Below are 17,733 nucleotides of genomic sequence, written 5' to 3'. Positions count from 1 at the left end.
TTCTTGTGTGTAGTGTAAGTTGGTGGACTAGTTTCATTTTTTTACATGTACCTAATTTTCCCAGCACCTTTTATTGAAGAGACTATTTTTACTCTATTGAATGCTCTTGCCTTCTTTGTTAAATATTGATCATAAAGGCATGGGTTGCCCTGGCCAGCGTGGTTTAGCGGTTGGAGCATCGGCCCATGCACCTCAGGGTTGCAGGTTTGATTCCTGGCCAAGAGCATGTACCTGGGTTGTAGGTTCACTCCCTGCCCCCATTTGGGGCACGTGCTGGAGGCAGCCAGTTCTTTTGTGTGTGTCCATCTCTCCCCCTCCCTTCCTTCCTCCCTCCCTTCCACTCTCTCTGAGAAGCAATGGGGAAAAAATATCAATGGGGTGAGGCTAAACAAAAACAAACGAACAAAAAGGCGTGGCTTGCCTTCTGGGCTCTCTGTCCTGCTCCATTGGTCTATATGCCTGTGTTGTGCCAGTACCAGGCTGTTATGATTACAGGGGCTTTGTAGTACAATTTGATATCTGTTACTGTGATCCCTCCAACTTTATTCTTCTTTCTCAAGATTGCTGAGGCTATTCAGGGTCTTTTGTGCTTCCATATTAATTTTTAGAATATTTGTTCTAGATCTGTGATATATGCCATTGGTATTTTAGTAGGAATTGTGTTGAATTTGTAGATTGCTTTGGGTAGTGTGCACATTTTAATGATGTTCTTCCAATCCATGGATATGATATATGCTTCCCCTTGTTTGCATCTTTCTCTCTCTCTTTCTTCAGTGTCCTGTAGTTTTCCTAGTACAAGCCTTTTACCTCCTTGGTTAAGTTTATTCCTAGATACCTTATTTAGGTAGTTTTCTTGGTTTCTGTATCTGAGGTTTTGTTATTGGTACATGAAAATGCCGCTGATTTTTGGATATTAATTTTGTATCCAGCTAGTTTGCCAAATTCATTTATTAGATCTAGCAGTTTTTTAGTGGAGTCTTTAGTGTTTCTATGTACAGTATCATGTCATCTGCAAATAATGACAATTTTACTTTCTCCTTTCCAATTTGGATGCCTTTTATTTCTTCCTGTCTGATCACTGTGGCTAGGACTCCCAGTACTATGTTGCATAAGAGTGGTGAAAGTGGACATCCCTGTCTTAAACTGATTTTAAAGGAAATGGTTTTAGTTTTGGCGAGTATGATATTGCCTGTAAGTTTTTCATATATGGCTTTTATTACGTTGAGGTATGATCAGTCAAGTGACTGGAGTGCCTTTTTAGGTTCTGGCCTTATTTAGGTTTCTTCCTCATTGTCTTGTTAACTTTTCATACTTTTAGGTATTTTTCATATTTCATCTATGCTTAAAGTTTTTTCATTACATGGTTCCATCCAACTCACCTAGCCTGCCATTAACAGAAGCAGAAATCTTTCCCTTTAATTTGCTTTTGAATTTGTTTTGATGTTTGTTTGCCTTTTGTAGGTTCTACATGAAACATTTCCCCAACACATATTCCTCATGAATGGTCTCATTCAAGGTGTAAAGGTAAGAATAATTTTTGTATGGTTCATTGTGAGTGAAGCCGAGAATCCTTAGTAGTTTAACTATGAAAGTTTAAATGGGATTTAGGAAAGCAATTACTATTTGTTTTGGAGACCTAATTTTAAATTTTTAGCTGGATTATCAAAGTCAAAGTAAAATATAATCCAAATTAGTAAGACATAAAATGATTTACTGGTAAAAGAAATACTTTGTTTTTATTAACATGTACACTGCAGTTTATAAAGGGTTTAATTTTGTGGACTTTTGATTTCTCTACCTATCAACAGAATAAAACTGAAAACTACTTTTAGATCAAGGAAGAAGAAAGCATCAAGATTTAGTATATAGACTTTTGGCAAGGCTGATAGTTTAGCCACAACTCTTTTTTTTCTTAATTGTTGACAGTATCACCCTGGCCAGTTTGGCTCAGTGGCTAGAGCATCGGCCTGTGGACTGAAGGGTCCCGGGTTTGATTCCGGCCAAGGGCAGGTACCTCGGTTGCAGGCTCCAGCCCCAGCCCCGGTCGGGCGCATGTGGAAGGCAACCAATTGGTGTGTCTCTCTCTCTCTTTCTCCCTTCCACTCTCTGAAAAAGCAGTGGAAAAAATATCCTCGGGTGAGGATTAAAAAATAAAAACAATAAAAAAGTAATTGTTGGCAGCATTACAGATGTCCTCCATTTTCCCCCGTTCTCCACCCAGCCCCTGCTCACCCAGGCCTTCCCCATGCTACTGTCTGTGTCCCTGGGCTCTGCATATATGTTCTTTGGTTCATCTCTTCCCATCTCCCCCAGCCCTCTTCCTCTGAGATCCGTCAGTCTGTTCCATGTGTCCATGGCTCTGGACCTATTTTGTTCGTCAGTTAATTTTGTTCATTAGATTCCACAAATAAGTGAGATCATGTGATATTTTTCTTTCTCTAATTGGCTTATTTCGCTTAGCTTAATAATAATCTCCAGGTCCTGGCCCCGACTTTATGAGTTCTCAACTTCTTAACTTAATTAACTCTATCCCTAATTTTAAATAAAATAGTAAAATACAACGTTTTACCCCAGTTCCACTTTATAGTCAAATATATGAGTATAGCATGTAATTTGCCCTGCTAGCTTAGATCATATAAATTTGTGCATAATTTTACTTTGTGCTGAAGTTATGCCCTAATAATTTCCTGAATTCAGCCATAAGAATTTGCTGAATTCCCAGCTTTGAACAGCATCAATTGTAATGAATACTATTTTATTATTTGCCTGTTTTCAAAAATAATTTCAGAATGTTTATGAAAACATAAGTAAAACAAGGCAGTTTAAAAGTTGAAACAAGAAATTTTTAATACTCATTGAAGACAAAGGAATATTATCAAGAATCTCCATGTGGCTGTTTAAGCACTAGTGTAGTTAAAAAGAAAAACTAAATGCATGAGAGAGAGAGCATTGATAAAAAGCATAAGGTAAGTTTATCCTTACAGTAGAGTCTTACAGAAGTTAATCCATAGATCTTTTGTCTTGTGGACTGGTTAATAAAATGTGTTTTAGTCTCATTCTGCAAAATAAAACCAACTGTGTTACACCTTGAAGTTGAGTTAGCATACTACATGTTCACTTAGAGACATTCATGATGTTATTCTAAAAAAACAAACGTAAAACAGAAGGTTTTTTGTTTGATTCAAGTGCTTTGACAGACTTACTCATTTCCAGTAACTGTTGAACTTCAACTTGTATACTTCAATAGTTGGTTATTGCTTCAGAGGCGGGGGCCTAATGATAGAATCCTACAGCAAAGCATAGCTGTATTAAGGTCTCTTAATATGCATGTGAGCACAGTGGAACGAATATGGCTTCAGATTGCTGTGGCTGAAAAAACAGGACAGCCTCGGGGAGGCCTGCGTGGAGGCCTTGGGAACTCAGAGACCTAAAGGATGGTCTGAAAGTAAAACTTACTGAAAGCAGTTTATGACAAGTAGTCATGTCCTAGGCTAGAATCTTCCCTGACAAAAGTCACTTTACCTTAATTAAGCCTGTCTGTTGGGTTTTTTGCATCTATGATAGCATACCTTTGGGATGCCTAAGTAATTTCATTTTTCCAGACCCTCGAGGCATAGGTGCTGCACCAGAGGGAGACCACAAATCCTCTCATTGTTATTGAGTTAATTGCTGACTGTTAGCTATCCTATACCCACCTGTATAAAAGAAATATGTGTCTATCGTTTTATTTTTTTACCCAATCCCAGAGGTTTCCCTGCTGTACTTTCTCCTGCCTCCCTAATCCATCACCAGTGGATTTCAGATAGCCCACTTACCCCTTCTCTTCTGATTGTAATATATAAAATAAGTTGCAAAATGCCATTCTCTGGAGCATTATCTCAGTCCATTGAAATTTTGCTTCTTGGCCATTGTCAACAGTTTGGCTCATCTAAAGTCACAAAAATTCTTCACAGGTTTGAATGTTTCTTACATTGACATTTACTTAGAGTAGTCAGCAGGATTCCAAAGAAGCCCACCCAGGACCACCCTGCGGAGTGGGACCTGGGCCCATTGAGCCTGCCTGCTCCTCCCACATTGGGTGAACTTGGGTGAATGTCTCTTGAATCCAGGACTTTCCATTGCTTGTGGTAGAGGCTCTGACTTTAAGCTCTATTTTTAAATCCTCAAAATAAAACTAAAGTTAAGGGTTAATAGAACCCAGGCTAAGATGAGACAGGAGAAAAAAATGGGTGGCTGGTGTTTACTTTGGCTTCTCAGTTGGATTGCTTTCTGAGAGTCTGAACAAAAACCTTTGCTGTATAAATGAGAGCTGAACTTGTTCAGTTCCAAAGACAAGGGACACATCCTCCCACCAGCTGAATCTTTGGTGTTAATAAGCAACTAAAAGTCTTTGTGGAGGTCATTCCTCATGACATGCAGAAGCTCCACAGCGAAATTCCAACTCAGCTATAATTAAACAGTTGACTCATCCTGGGACATGCACATAATGTTTGTTTGAGAAACCGAGGCACTTAAGAGGGTTGAACAGCTAGAGGGGTGAAAGCCTTGTAGAACTCAACCCCAACACACTACTTAACATCTCTAAAAGATTTACTCAGACTTGAAAAATATAAAAAAAATACAAAGCTAAAATTAACATGAAAAATTGTTCCTCCAAGGCGTGAAACTCCCCCGCTGTGGCCCTCATTAATACTCCTGATAAAAAAGCCTTTTACTTACAAGTGCTTTACAAAAATGGGAAGACTTAACTAGAAAATATCAACTTCAAATGGCCAAAATACAGTTGTCTTTGGGTGCCTAAATTAATTTTTTGCATGTAAAAAAAGGAAGAAAAATGCCAGCTCTAAAATTAAGCTGGATAAATAAATGGAAAGCGTCTCTTAATTTGAATATTAGAAGCTGCGCAGAGAAGCACAGATAAATTATTTTCCATGGGACCCTGATGAACTCTCAAAGCAACTTAACTATTAAAACATATAATCTAAACTATTCTAACCTATTCCAATTAATATACCTACTCACTTCTGGAGACAAAAGCAATGGAATTACTAATAAGATTCACAAAAAAACTCCTGTAGAAAAGTCTGTTCACCTTAAGGATTATAAATAGCTGAAATGGAACTAAAAAACACACACAAAAAAACAAGCATAGGGCTGCTCTCAGGATTATGAGAAGGCATTTCCCCTTCTTATTAATAATAGTTTAGAAAAAAATAAAATTACTGTAAAAAACAGGGGGCTTATAATTCTATGTATAAGCCCCTATAATTTTCCCATCCTTCCAGGAAGAAAGAAAGAAAATTTATACAAAATCTCAGAACTATAAATAAGCTTGTTATTCCCAGACATTCTGTAGTTCCAAATCCACTTACCTTATCAGCCAGCCATTCCTGTATGCTGCCAATATTTTTCAGTAATAAATTTAAATAATGCTTTTTTCAGCATTCTAGTAGACAGTCAATACCTCTTTGCTTTCAACTGGGAAGATTACTACAGATTTACTTAGAATACCCCAGAATATACAAAAAGTCCCACCTGTTATCTTAGATACTAAAAGCTGATTTAAATAATATTAAATTTCCTAAAAATTTCACTTTAATCCAATATGTAGGTGATTTAATTTTATACTCTAAAAAATTACTAGACCTCCAAAAGAAACATATTACAACAGCTAGCTATAAAAGGACCTGAATATCAGAGATCAAGCTTTGACTATTTATCCCAGGTAATATACTTTGGTTATCTAATATCTAAAGATGGGCTACTAATGAACCCTAAAAAACTCAGATAAACCCCATCTTTTCCTCTACCAAGGAAAGCCGTAGCAAACTAGCATAGAGGATTCCTACTTTGACTGAATATTGTCACAGTTGGGTTCCAAATTTTTAATTAATAGCCCAGCCTCTGTGTCTTATTAAAATCAAATTAAACTGATCCAATTCAGTGGGACCCAGAAGGAAAACAAGATATAAAATCTGTAAAAAATTATTTAAAACTTCCACCTTTGGACACCTTAATTATAAAAATTTTAACTCAAAAATATAAATCATCATAGACTTACAGGCTGTTATAGTCAACCACTAAAGTCAATAGCCAAAAGGCTCCCTCTGTACACGACAGCCAGTTCTGCTACAGACGTGTTATACAAACAACAACAACAAAGTTAAGGACTCTCTTTTGTTCATGTTCCTCATTCTGTTAAATCTCCACTAAATTCTTCTCATATTCAACACTTCTGTTAGCTGACTGGCTCTTGCCTTCTACACCTAATTTCACTTAAACTCAGTATAACAGTTTTAACCCAACAACTTTGCTACTTTCTTTACAGAATAAAGACATCCACAGTTGCATTCTGCAATTTGTAGGAAACTCCTTAATAATGCTGACTTAATTTGGTTTATAAGTCAATCTTTAAAGAATAAACTGGAATGTTACCAAACTGGATATATAATAACTTCCATGGTAAATGTAATGGAAGGTTCTTACTTACCTAAATAAAATCTACCCAACAAGCCTAATTGCTAATTCAGACCTGTTAATTGGCCAAAAAAATCAAATCAGTTTAACTTATTTAAACTATTCCTTTCTAAGTTAGTAAAATTGATAAAGATTAAGTATCTAGATATTTTTAAGTAACTTAAATACTAAAACATTGATTGCTAAAAAAGTCTTAGTTTCACCTGCTTTTGACTTTCATTACAAAGAGGCTGTGGAATGGACTTGGAACTCTTAGTAAATGTCTAATGCTTTGTTAAAGTTGTATTTCTAGAAAGTGTATTTGCCAATAGAAAAACCTGTATTTCTAAAGGTTATGAAATGTGTTCATAAAAGTCATTCTAGGGAATACTGATTGCTTACTTTTTTGGTTATCATTAAAAATTAGCATTTCTGACTAATCATAAAGAATATATGCACTCCTATGTCCATAGCAGCGCCGTTTACAATAGCTAAGATCTGGAAACAGCCCAAGTGCCATCAGTAGATGAGGGGATAAAAAGCTGTGGGACATTCACACCATGGAATACTATGCAGCTGTAAAGAAGGAGGATCTCGTACTCTTAGGGACAGTATGGAGGGACCTGGGGAATATTATGCTGAGTGAAATAAGCCAGGCAGCGAAAGACAAATATCACATGATTTCTCTTATATGTGGAATCTAAAGAACTTAATAAACGGATGAACAGAATAGATTCAATGACATGGAAGCATGGATCAGACTGACAAATGTCAGAGGGTTGGAGGAGGGAAGGTGGGTGGAGAGGGAGAGAGTAACCAAAGAATTTATATGCATATATGCACAACCCAAGGACAGGGACAATGGTGGGGAGAGGGACTGGGGAGGGGGGGGGAGGGAATGGGGTGGAACGGGTCATTGGGGAGAAAAGGGACATCTGTAATACTTTAAATAAAACAAAAAAAATTAGCATTCCTAAAAGTTAGAAATTCTAATTAAGCTAATATATAATTTTAATAGAAAATATAAAATGTGGAAGTGCATTTTTAAGAGAATAGAAAAAAATTAATTCTCAAATTTTTAATATATATATATGGTCTTTATATGTATGGTCTTCTTATAATACATATTCATCTGTATATTATGTGTGGTCTCTGAATGGCATTACTAGGCTGTAATCTTTTATTGGCCTAAAAAAATTAAATACTTACATAAATTAAGGAAAATTCTATAGTCTAGGTAAAATATTTAGTATTAAAACTTTTATATTTAATTGATATCTTTTAAAGTTATTACCATAAAAAATACTTATTTTACAGGTTTAGAAAATCTATGTCATCTCCTTTCTTTTGTTAATGTGGTGTGTTACACTGATTGATTTACACATGTTGAACCACCCTTGCGCCCCTGGGATGAGCCCCACTTGATCGTGATGTATTATTTTTAATGTACTGCTATATTCAATTTGCTAGTATTTTGTTGAGGAATTTTGCACCTGTATCAGAGATATTGGTCTGTAGCTTTCTTTTTTGTGTGTTATCCTCGCCAGGTTTTGGTATCAGGGTATTGGACTCATAAAATGTGTTAGGAAGTTTTGCCTCTTCAATTTCTTGGAAGAGTTTGAGGAGGATTGGTTTTAACTCTTCTTTGAACCTTTGGTAGACTTCACTGGTGAAGCCGTTGGGTCCTGGACTTTATTTTTTGGGAGGTTTTTGATGGTTGTTTCCATTTCCTTGCTGCTGGTTGGTCTATTTAGATTTTTCCAGTTCTTCATGATTTAGTCTAGGACAGTTATATATTTCTAGGAACTTATCCATTTCTTCTAGGTTATTGAATTTGGTGACATATAGTCTTTCATAATATTCTAGCATGATCCTTTTTCTATCTGTGATGTGTGTGGTGACTTCGCTCTCATTTCTGATTTTGCCTATAGGTCTTTTTCCTTCTTTCCTTAGGGAGTGTAGCCAGGGGTTTGTCAATTTTATTTAAAAAAAGTTTTAAAGCTATTTGTTGTATTAATATCTAATTTTTAGAATTTCCTTTCTTCTGCTGACTTTGAGCTGCTTTTCTTCTTTTTCTAGTTCTTTTTGATGTGATGTTGGGTTGTTTACTTGGGGTTTCTCTTGTTTCTTGAGATATAATGATATAAATGATATAATGATATAAGCTTCCGTCTTATTACTGCTTTTGCTGCATCCCAGAAATTTTGGTATGTTGTATTGTCATTCTCATTTGCCTCTATATATCTTTTTTTTTTAAATATATCTTTATTGGTTTCAGAGAGAGGAAGGGAGAGGGAGGGAGAGAGAGAAACATTAATGATTAGAGTCATTGATCAGCTGCCTCCTGCACGCTCCCCCTGGTGACTGAGCCCACAACTTGGGCATGTGCCCTGACCGGGAATCAACCTTGATCTCCTGGATCCTAGGTTGATGCTCAACCACTGAGCCACGCCAGCCAGGCACCTCTCTGACTCTTTTGATCTCATCTTTTATTTCTTCTTTGACCCAGTCATATTTTACTAGTATGTTGTTTAATCTGCATGTATTTGTGGGTTTCTTTACTTCCTTTTTGCAGGTGATTTCTAATTTCATGGCATTGAGGTCAGAGATTATGCTTGGTATAATTTCATCTTCTTGAATTCATTGGTGGTAGTTCTGTGACCCAGCATATGGCCTCTCCTTGAGAATGTTGCATGTGCACTGGAAGAGTGTATAAACTGATGTTCTGGGATGAAAGGCTCTGTAAATGTCAGTTATGTCCATTTGGTCTAGCGATTCATTTAAGGCAGACATTTCTTCATTGATTTTGTTTGGTTGATCTGTCTAGAAGCTGCTGCCAGTGCAGTATTGAGGTTCCCAACTGTGATTGTGTTTTTGTTTTTTAATTCTCACCTGAGGATATTTTTTCCATTGCTTTTCAGAGAGAGTAGAAGGGAGAGGGACAGAGGGAAACATCGATGTGAGAGAGACACATCGATTGGTTGCCTCCTGCACTCACCCCAGCCAGGGCCGGGGAACAAGCCTGCAACCAAGGTATGTGCTGGGACCCTTCAGTCCACAGGCTGACACTCTCACCACTGAGCAAGACCTGCTAGGGCGATTGTGTTTTGATCTGTTTCTCCCTTTAGTTCTGTGAGTAGTTGCTTTATCTATTTCGATGCTCCCTGCTTGGGTGCATATGTATTAAGAAGTGTTATGTTTTCTTGATGTAGTGTCCCTTTTATCTTTGTTGTCTTGAAGTCTGTTTTGTAAGATATAAGTATAGCTATACCTGCTTTTCGGTGGATGTTATTTGCTTGGAGAATGATTTTCCACCCTTTTACTTTGAATCTATCTTTGTCTTTGCAGCTTAGATGTGTTTCTTGTAGGCAGTATATGGATAGGTGTTTTTTTAAAATCTTTATTATTAAAAAGTTTCCTGGCCGGGCGTGGCTCAGTGGTTGAGCGTCGACTTAGGATCCGGGAGATCGGGGTTCGATTCCTGGTCAGGGCACATGGCTGGGTTGCGGGATCAGTCTCCAGTCGGGGGCAGCCGATCAATGGCTCTCTCATCATTGGTGTTTCTCTCTCTCTCCCTCTCCCTTCCTCTCTCTGAAATCAATAAAGATATATTTTTAAAAAAAGTATTACAGATGTACTGTTTTTTCCCCATTGATCCCCTCAGGCCTTCACCACACTATTGTCTGTGCCCATGGGCTATGCATATATGAATAAAAGTTCTTTTATTAGTCTTCCCCCACTCACTCCCCCACTCCCACCTTCCCTTCGAGATTCATCAGTCTGTTCCATGCTTCTGTGCCTCTGAATCTATTTTGTTCATCGGTTTATTTTGTTCATTATATTCCACATATGAGTAAGATCATGTGATATTTGCCTTTGTCTGGCTTATTTTCACGTAGCATAATACTCTCCAGGTCCCTCCATGCTGTCTCAAAAGTTAATAGATCCTTTTTTACAGCTGCGTACTATTCCATGGTGTGAATGTCCCACAGCTTTTTTACCCACTCATCTACTGGTGGGCACTTGGGCTGCTTCCAGATCTTAGCTATTGTGAACTGCGCCGCTATGAACATAGGAGTGCATAAGTTCATTTTGATTGATGTTTCAGGATTCTTAGGATATAGTCCTAGAAGTGGGATGACTGGGTCCATATTTAATTTTTTGAACAAACCATACTGTTTTCCACGGTGGCTGCACCAGTCTGCATTCCCACCAGCAGTGTACTAGGGTTCCCTTTTCACATCCTCGCCAGCACTTGTTGTTTGTTGATTTATTGATGGCAGCCATTCTGGTAAATGTGTGGCGATACCTCATTGTTTTAATTTGCATCTCTCTGGTGATTAGTGACTGATCATTTTTTCAAATATCTCTTCATATGCCTGGAATTTTCTTGTTCTCTTTCTAAGTCTTTAAGTTTAGGGTTAGATAGTTTATTAACAGTTTTTCTTATTTTTCAACATCAGCCTGTAGTGCTATGAACTTCCTTCTCAGGACTGCTTTTGCTGTGTACCATAGATTTGGGGTTGTTGTGTGTTCATTTTCATTTGTTTCCAGGAAGATTTTAACTTCTTCCTTAATGTCCTTGGTAACCCATTCATTGTTTAATAACATGCTTTTTCTAAAGACTCCATATGTTTGAATTTTTTTGATTGTTTCTGTTGTAGTTGATTTCTAATTTCATACCATTGTGATATGAGAAGATGCTTGATACGATTTAAGTGTTCTTGAACTTGTAAAGACTTGTTTTGTGTCCTAACATGTAGCCTGTCTTTGAGAATGTCCCATGTGCACTTGAGAAGAATGTATATTCTGCAGCTTTGGGGTGAAATGTTCTGTAAATGTTAAATCCATATGATCTGGTGTGTCATTTAGGGTCATTGTTTCCTTGTTGATTTTTTTGTCTGGAAGATCTATCCAGTGGAGTCAGGGGGGTGTTAAAATCCCCTGCTATGACTGGATTGCTGTCAGTCTCTGCCTTAGTGTCATCCAGAAGTTTTTTATAAATGTAGGTGCTCCTATATTGGGTGCATATATGTTTACCAGGGTTATAGCCTCTTTTTGGATGGATCCCTTTAGTATTAGTAGTGACCTTTATTGTCTTGTTACGGTCCTTATTTTGAAGACTATTTTGTCTCTGTTGTTATGACTTGCTACCCCAGCTTTTTTTAATTTCCATTTGCATGGATAAATTTTTTCCTTCCCTTCACTCTCATCCTGTGTGAGTCTTTTGTTCTGAGGTGGGTCTCTTGTACACAGCATATATTTTGGTCATTTTTCTTATCCATTCAGCTACCCTATGTCTTTTGACTGGAGCATTTAATCCACTTACATTTAAGGTTATTATTGATATGTACTTAGCTATTGCCATTTTAATTCTTTATGCCTATGTTTCTCTCTCTCTGATTGATTGTTTGTTTTCTACCCCGTTTTCTCATTCGCTGATCCGATCTTCAGCTTGTGTTGTTTATTCCTTCCAGTGTATTTTTTATTTCTACTATGTTTTTCTTAATTTCCTTCATAGTTTCCATATCTTCTCTCATGCTGTTGAGCATCCTTAAAATCAGTATTTCGAACTCTATGTCTGATAGATTGCTTATCTCCATTTCATTTATCTCTTCTTATGGAGACATCTCTTGTTTTTTCATTTGGGGCTTGGTTTTTGTGTGTGTTTTGGGGGGTTTTGGGGTTTTTTTTTGCTTGTTTGTTTTTTAAAATATATCTTTATTGATTTCAGAGAGAGGAAGGGAGAGGGAGAGAGAGCGATAGAAACATCAGTGATGAGAGAGTTGTGATTGGTCGTCTGCCTCCTGCATGCCCCCAACTGGGGATTGAGCCCACAAGCTGGACATGTGCCCTGACCAGGAATCAAACCACGATCTCCTGGATCCTAGGTTGATGCTCAACCACTGAGCCACACCCTGCCGGACAGGGGGTTTTTTTGTCTCCCCATTTTGGCTGCCTGTTTGGGTTTGTTTCTGTGTATTAGGTAGATCAGCTAGGATTCCCAGTCTTTTTGGATGGCCTCTGGTGCAGGCCAATGTCAGACGTTTTTTGTGACTGGCATTGAGTACCCTGTTTGGCTATCAACCTTGCATAGCTTGTGGCTCCCTCGGCTGGTGCTGGGTGTGTTTTGAAAGCACCAACATACACACCTTGGTCTGTTTTTCCAAGCCCGGGTCTAGAAGCAGATCAGGCAAAGACAAAGCACCCAGACATCCGCCTTTGCCTGCAGGCTGCCTGTAATTCTAAGTCTCTTAATGGCATCAGCTTATAGATCATAGTAAAGTGTAAACTCCACAGGGTGGGGAGAGAGGTTTTTAATATGTGGGGCAATTGCTTCCCCTCTCCCCCAGCAAAAGCTCCCTGGGTGTTAAAGGTCTGCCTGAGAAATATGTCCTGTGGAGTAGAGGGGGATGACTTATCACAGGAATCCTAGCTTTATCCCCAGAGCCCCCAAACGTGATTCTCCTCACACAGCTCCAGTCCACTCTGCCCTCTCTCTGCTGGAGCCCAAGGTAAGTGGTTGCACATGAAACTTTGTGTGTTGACTCTTTATGAGGGGGCCTGCATTTCCAGCCACCTCTCCCTAGGAGACAGAAACCCAGCTGCTTTTCACAGGCAGATGTTATGTGGGCACCTTTCTCAGGTCTGGTGTTCTGGGCTGAGAAGCCCAGCCTGGGGTTTAGACCCCAGAGTTCTCAGTGGGAACCCCCACAGCTGAGATCTCCCTCCAGACCTTCAGCTGCTGCCTGTGGGAGCCCAGCCAGTCCTCTCGCCTCTGCACTTCCTACCAGTTCTCTGTGTGGTCTCCACTTTAGGTCCTGGGTTATGAGGGTTCTTTCCAGCTCGTCTTCAGTAGGTTATTCAGGATGGTTTTTCTGTATTTTAGTTGTCATTCCAGTTTGGTCCCGGGAGAATGTCAGTGTAGCTTCTACTTAATCTGCCACCATCTTGGAATCTTATGTTTGGATTTTGATTTTTAATCCACTGTGCTACTCTGTGCCTCTTTATTCATGAATTCAGACCATTTACGTTTAGAGTAGTTACTGATGTGTGAGGATTCCCTGCGGCCACTTTATCGTTTGTCTCCTGGTAGCTCAGTGCCTCCATCAGTTCCTTCCCCTGTGCTTCTGGCTGTCATTTTTTCATGGTATTCCATACTTTGTTCTTCTGTTTCCTCTTTTTTAAGCTGTGTGTCCTGGTTTGGGGAGTTTTGTGTTTAGCTACCATTAGTTTTATAAAATTAAGGTGCATAGCTACAGTATTTTTTTTCTTTTGAGTCCATCTCACGTTCATCTTCCTTTGCTGGCTCAGGCCTTTACCTCCGCGCCTTGTATGGTTTTGTTGTTGCAGATTATTTTTGTTTATGCCGTAATTTTTTTTTAATCCTCACTCGAGGATATTTCCTTCATGGCTTTTTTCTGAGAGAGTAGAAGGGGTGGGGGGACAGAGAGAGAGGGAGGGAGGGAGAGGCAGAGAGAGAGGAATTTTGACGTGAGTCACACCAGTTCCCCCGACAGCACTATTTAAGCTTCTGGTACCATGCTGTCAGCTGCGCGGAACCGCACAGAGGACGAATGGCTGCTCGCTCCTCCCGCACGGAGCACTGTGACTAACGGTCGCCAGTGCGGGCGTTTCAGTGTGTTGGTGACTGGTTACGACACATCTCTTAGTTCACACGCAGACAGCAGAGCACGCGTTGTGTTGCCACCTGTCCCCAGTGATGAAAATACATGGCAGTGTACAGACGTGGGCCCTCAAAGAGGGAATGGGCCGGCAGGTTGAAAGTGCAGTGAAAATGGTGGCAGTGCTGGACGTGAGATTCCCGTAGACCTCGGTGGAGTTGCAGAAGGAACAGCTGAGTGGGGCATGTTGGAGAGACTCTTAGATGTGCAGCCAAAGGAACTTAGTGAAGATGAATTTATCAGCAGAAATGAGAGAAATGGTTACTAAGAAAAGGATGACAGTGTCCCAGAGGAAGTGACGGCAGCAGAAAGCCCTTATTTACCAGGCCCGTGACAGTCCCCAAGAGTACAAAGCTGAAATGAAAAGCTTTCCTGTGCCCTTAATCTCAATTTCTAATCCAACAAAGAGGATAGACAAATAACCAGTAAATTTTCATAGTGTTACAATTACAGTAGAACAGATATTACCAGGTTACTTCTGCTTGAGCAGCTAGGAGAATCAAGGAGGAGGTGCTCCTCACCCACGGCTGTGAGAATGCCTGGAGTTTACAGGGTCCACGTGGGGAGTGCACGCGGGCCCAGCATGGCCTGTGCCAGGGCACACGGGCACAACACCAAAGCATATTGCATATTGCACAGATAGGGTGTGTGTTACATTCCAGATTTTGGATGGTTTTATTTATATGCTATGGTGAAGAATTTTTAAAACATACTATAAAGACTCAAATACACAGAAGTAGAAAATAATGTAGTGAACACCCATGCACTCATCGTCCAGCTTCACTGTCTATCAACATTCCCCACTCTTCTCTCTCCTGGTTCTCCCAGCCGTTCTTATCTCTAGTATTTAAAAGCGACACGTTATTCCAACCATAACTACATGCTGAAGAGTTTAAACTCTGCACAATGGAGAACTTAGCAGCGTTTCTAAGGAGTGAGAGAGCTGAGGTTAGCAGCTCATCGTTGCTCTTGGGGATATGTGATAAACATACTGGAGGGAGGGAGGACCAGGGTCAGGGGCCAGATAGAAGATGGTTTTATTGTAACTCAGGTAGCAGTGCTGAAGATGGGTACAGAGAGATCATTAAGAGTGAATTGTCTCTAAACAGTAGCCTTGGAGTGGAAGGATGAAGTGAAAAGCTTCCGAGGGCTTCTTAGGGTGGGAAGTGTGGGTGGTGGTCAGGTTTCCAGCTGTCCTGCCTTATCTGTTGATGCTTCTTTCCTCAGTTTCAGTTACCCGTGGTCAATTGCAGTCTGAAAATATTAAATGAAAAACTGCCGAAGTAAACAGTTCATAAGTTTAGATTGCACACCATTCTGAGTACCATGGTGAAATCTCGCACAATCCCACCTGGCACGCAAATCATACTTTGTCCAGAGTGTCCACACTGTACAGTGGATAAGATATTTTGACAAAGAGAGATCACATTCACATGTTTTATTACAGTATATATTATTACTAGTTATTGTTAGTCTCTCACTGTTTCTAATTTATAAATTAAACTTAATCATGGGTATGTGCGTATAGGAAAAAACATGCCATATACAGGATTTGGTACTATCCGTGGTTTCAGGCATCCACTGGGGATCTTTGGAATGTATTCCCCATGGATAAAGGGGGGACTGCTTGCTGTAAAGGGAATAGTATGCATCTTAAATGTCCTAATAGAGAAGTCCATTTGGCTGTAAATATGGAGCTCAGAAGAGAGAGATTGGAAATCTGTTCGTAATGTGCAGACAGAGCATGTGAAATGAGGACTGTGGCACCAGCAGGGTCTGAGGATCAGGACTGTGATCACCTCAGAGGACCCTGAGGTCAAACAGGAAATTGATACGGAAGTGTCCAGCCAGCAAGTGACTGGCACATAGTAAATGTGTTTCTTTATTTCCTCTGCTTACGTGTGGTCTTGTCTCTTGCTTCTCCTTAGCCTCAACTCTGTTGTCAAGTTGCATTATCTCCTTCCTGAGCCAACAGGAAGACACAGAGCTTGAGCTTGTCTTATGGACCTTGGGTGTGTGCATACTTGTTCTGTTTACCCTGTCAGCTTACAGGCAGTTTGAGAGCAGAAGGTGTGTATTTGTTTGGGTGTCTTCATTGCACCAGTTAATTCACAGCTTTGTGCATAACGGATGTGCTGTACATATTTATTAAAATGAATCAAGTCCCGGCTTCTTCTCATATGCTTGATGTATATTCATCTTAAGGGCCAACACACACACACACACACACACACACACACACACACACACACTCTCTCTCTCTCTCTCTCTCTCTCTCTCTCTCTCTCATGCCACTTTTCACACACACACACACACACACACACACACACACTCTCTCTCTCTCTCTCTCTCTCTCTCTCTCTCTCTCTCTCTCATGCCACTTTTCCAGTTTTTCCCAGAAAACAAGCTCTTACCCCTTTCTTCCCTAACAGTGTGTTTAGAAATTTTGTTAGAAATTTTTTTAATGATAGTTTGTATTTAATGTTTCAAATTATTCTGTTTGGGGACCAACAAAATGAACTGCAGCGTTTAGAAATTCATTTAGAAAATAAGAATTACAGGTAATTAGGGGATTGCATCATAAATCTGACCTTTGCTTGTTTTCTTCTCCAGGGCCTGCTCTCTTTCCTGAGTGCCCCGCTCGTAGGAGCTATGTCTGATGTGTGGGGGAGGAAGCCCTTTCTCCTTGGCACCGTCTTCTTTACCTGCTTCCCTATTCCACTGATGAGGATCAGCCCATGGTGAGTGGCTCAGCCTTTCTTCATCATGACTGTTTTGGTCATGTGTGAATAATACATCTGCAGACCACTTCTTAACCATTTCAAAGCAGTCTTATCTGTGTTTTCATTTGATCTCTTTGGTAATACTGAAAGCCAGTTTTGGCAGGTGCCATCTTGCCCATATTATAATGGGGAGATGAAGAGATTACATAATAGTATGAGGTGAAGAAATAGAAATAAAAGCTGTAGTTGCCATGAAGTCATTTACAGGATTTGGGTCTTGGGAGAGGGCTGAGGATCCCACACACCGGTATGGCTCAGTTGACTTTGCAAATGTAACTGTTTTTGTCAGTTCATCGGTCTATGGCACTGATATGAACATAATTTATGTCATAAATGGCAGGGGTCACTTGTGCATAATGTAGTCAGACCAGTAACCTATTCTAAATCATAATACAAACTTTTAAAACAATTTTTATTTACTGATTTTGAGACAGAGAGAAACATGGATTTGTTGTTCTACTTTTTCATGCATTATTTGGTTGCTTCTTACACGTGCCCTGTGCAGGGATCAAACCCACATCCTTGGTGTATCAGGATCACGCTCTAACCAACTGAGCTACCCAGCCAGGGCCATAATATGAATTTTAACTTGATCTCATTTTTTTGTGATAAATAGGGAGAGAATATTTAGCATGTAAACAAGTCTAGTTAGTTACCAAAGATGGGTTGGAATTCGCACCTGAGTAACATGGTTATTTTTCTGGAGTACAGAGGATGGTGTTTTGACCAAAATTCCTGTTGCTAATCTCAGCAATGTGAAAGACACACCTTAGAATGGAAGGTTTTTGGGTTTTGGTTTTTAATGCAAT

General features: G+C 39.6%; 1 protein-coding gene across 3 annotated transcripts in view; it reads left to right on the top strand.

Moving 5' to 3' along the window:
• The window catches only part of SLC71A2 (solute carrier family 71 member 2), a 91,641-nt gene that overhangs the window by 34,865 nt on the left and 39,043 nt on the right, over positions 1 to 17,733 (top strand). For 2 of the 3 annotated variants that reach the window (XM_087822505.1, XM_087822506.1), the window contains 2 exons: positions 1,462 to 1,524; positions 16,755 to 16,882. In XM_087822505.1, the coding sequence (XP_087678631.1) occupies positions 1,462 to 1,524; positions 16,755 to 16,882 (191 nt within the window). Of the gene's footprint in view, positions 1 to 1,461; positions 1,525 to 16,127; positions 16,212 to 16,754; positions 16,883 to 17,733 lie in introns of those variants that run through there. The other variant, XM_016208968.2, reaches the window with a different exon arrangement.

The sequence above is a fragment of the Miniopterus natalensis genome, chromosome 12 (genome assembly GCF_054644295.1).
Source record: "Miniopterus natalensis isolate mMinNat1 chromosome 12, mMinNat1.hap1, whole genome shotgun sequence".
Lineage (NCBI taxonomy): Eukaryota > Metazoa > Chordata > Mammalia > Chiroptera > Miniopteridae > Miniopterus > Miniopterus natalensis.
This window is presented reverse-complemented; position numbering and strand designations above follow the sequence as displayed.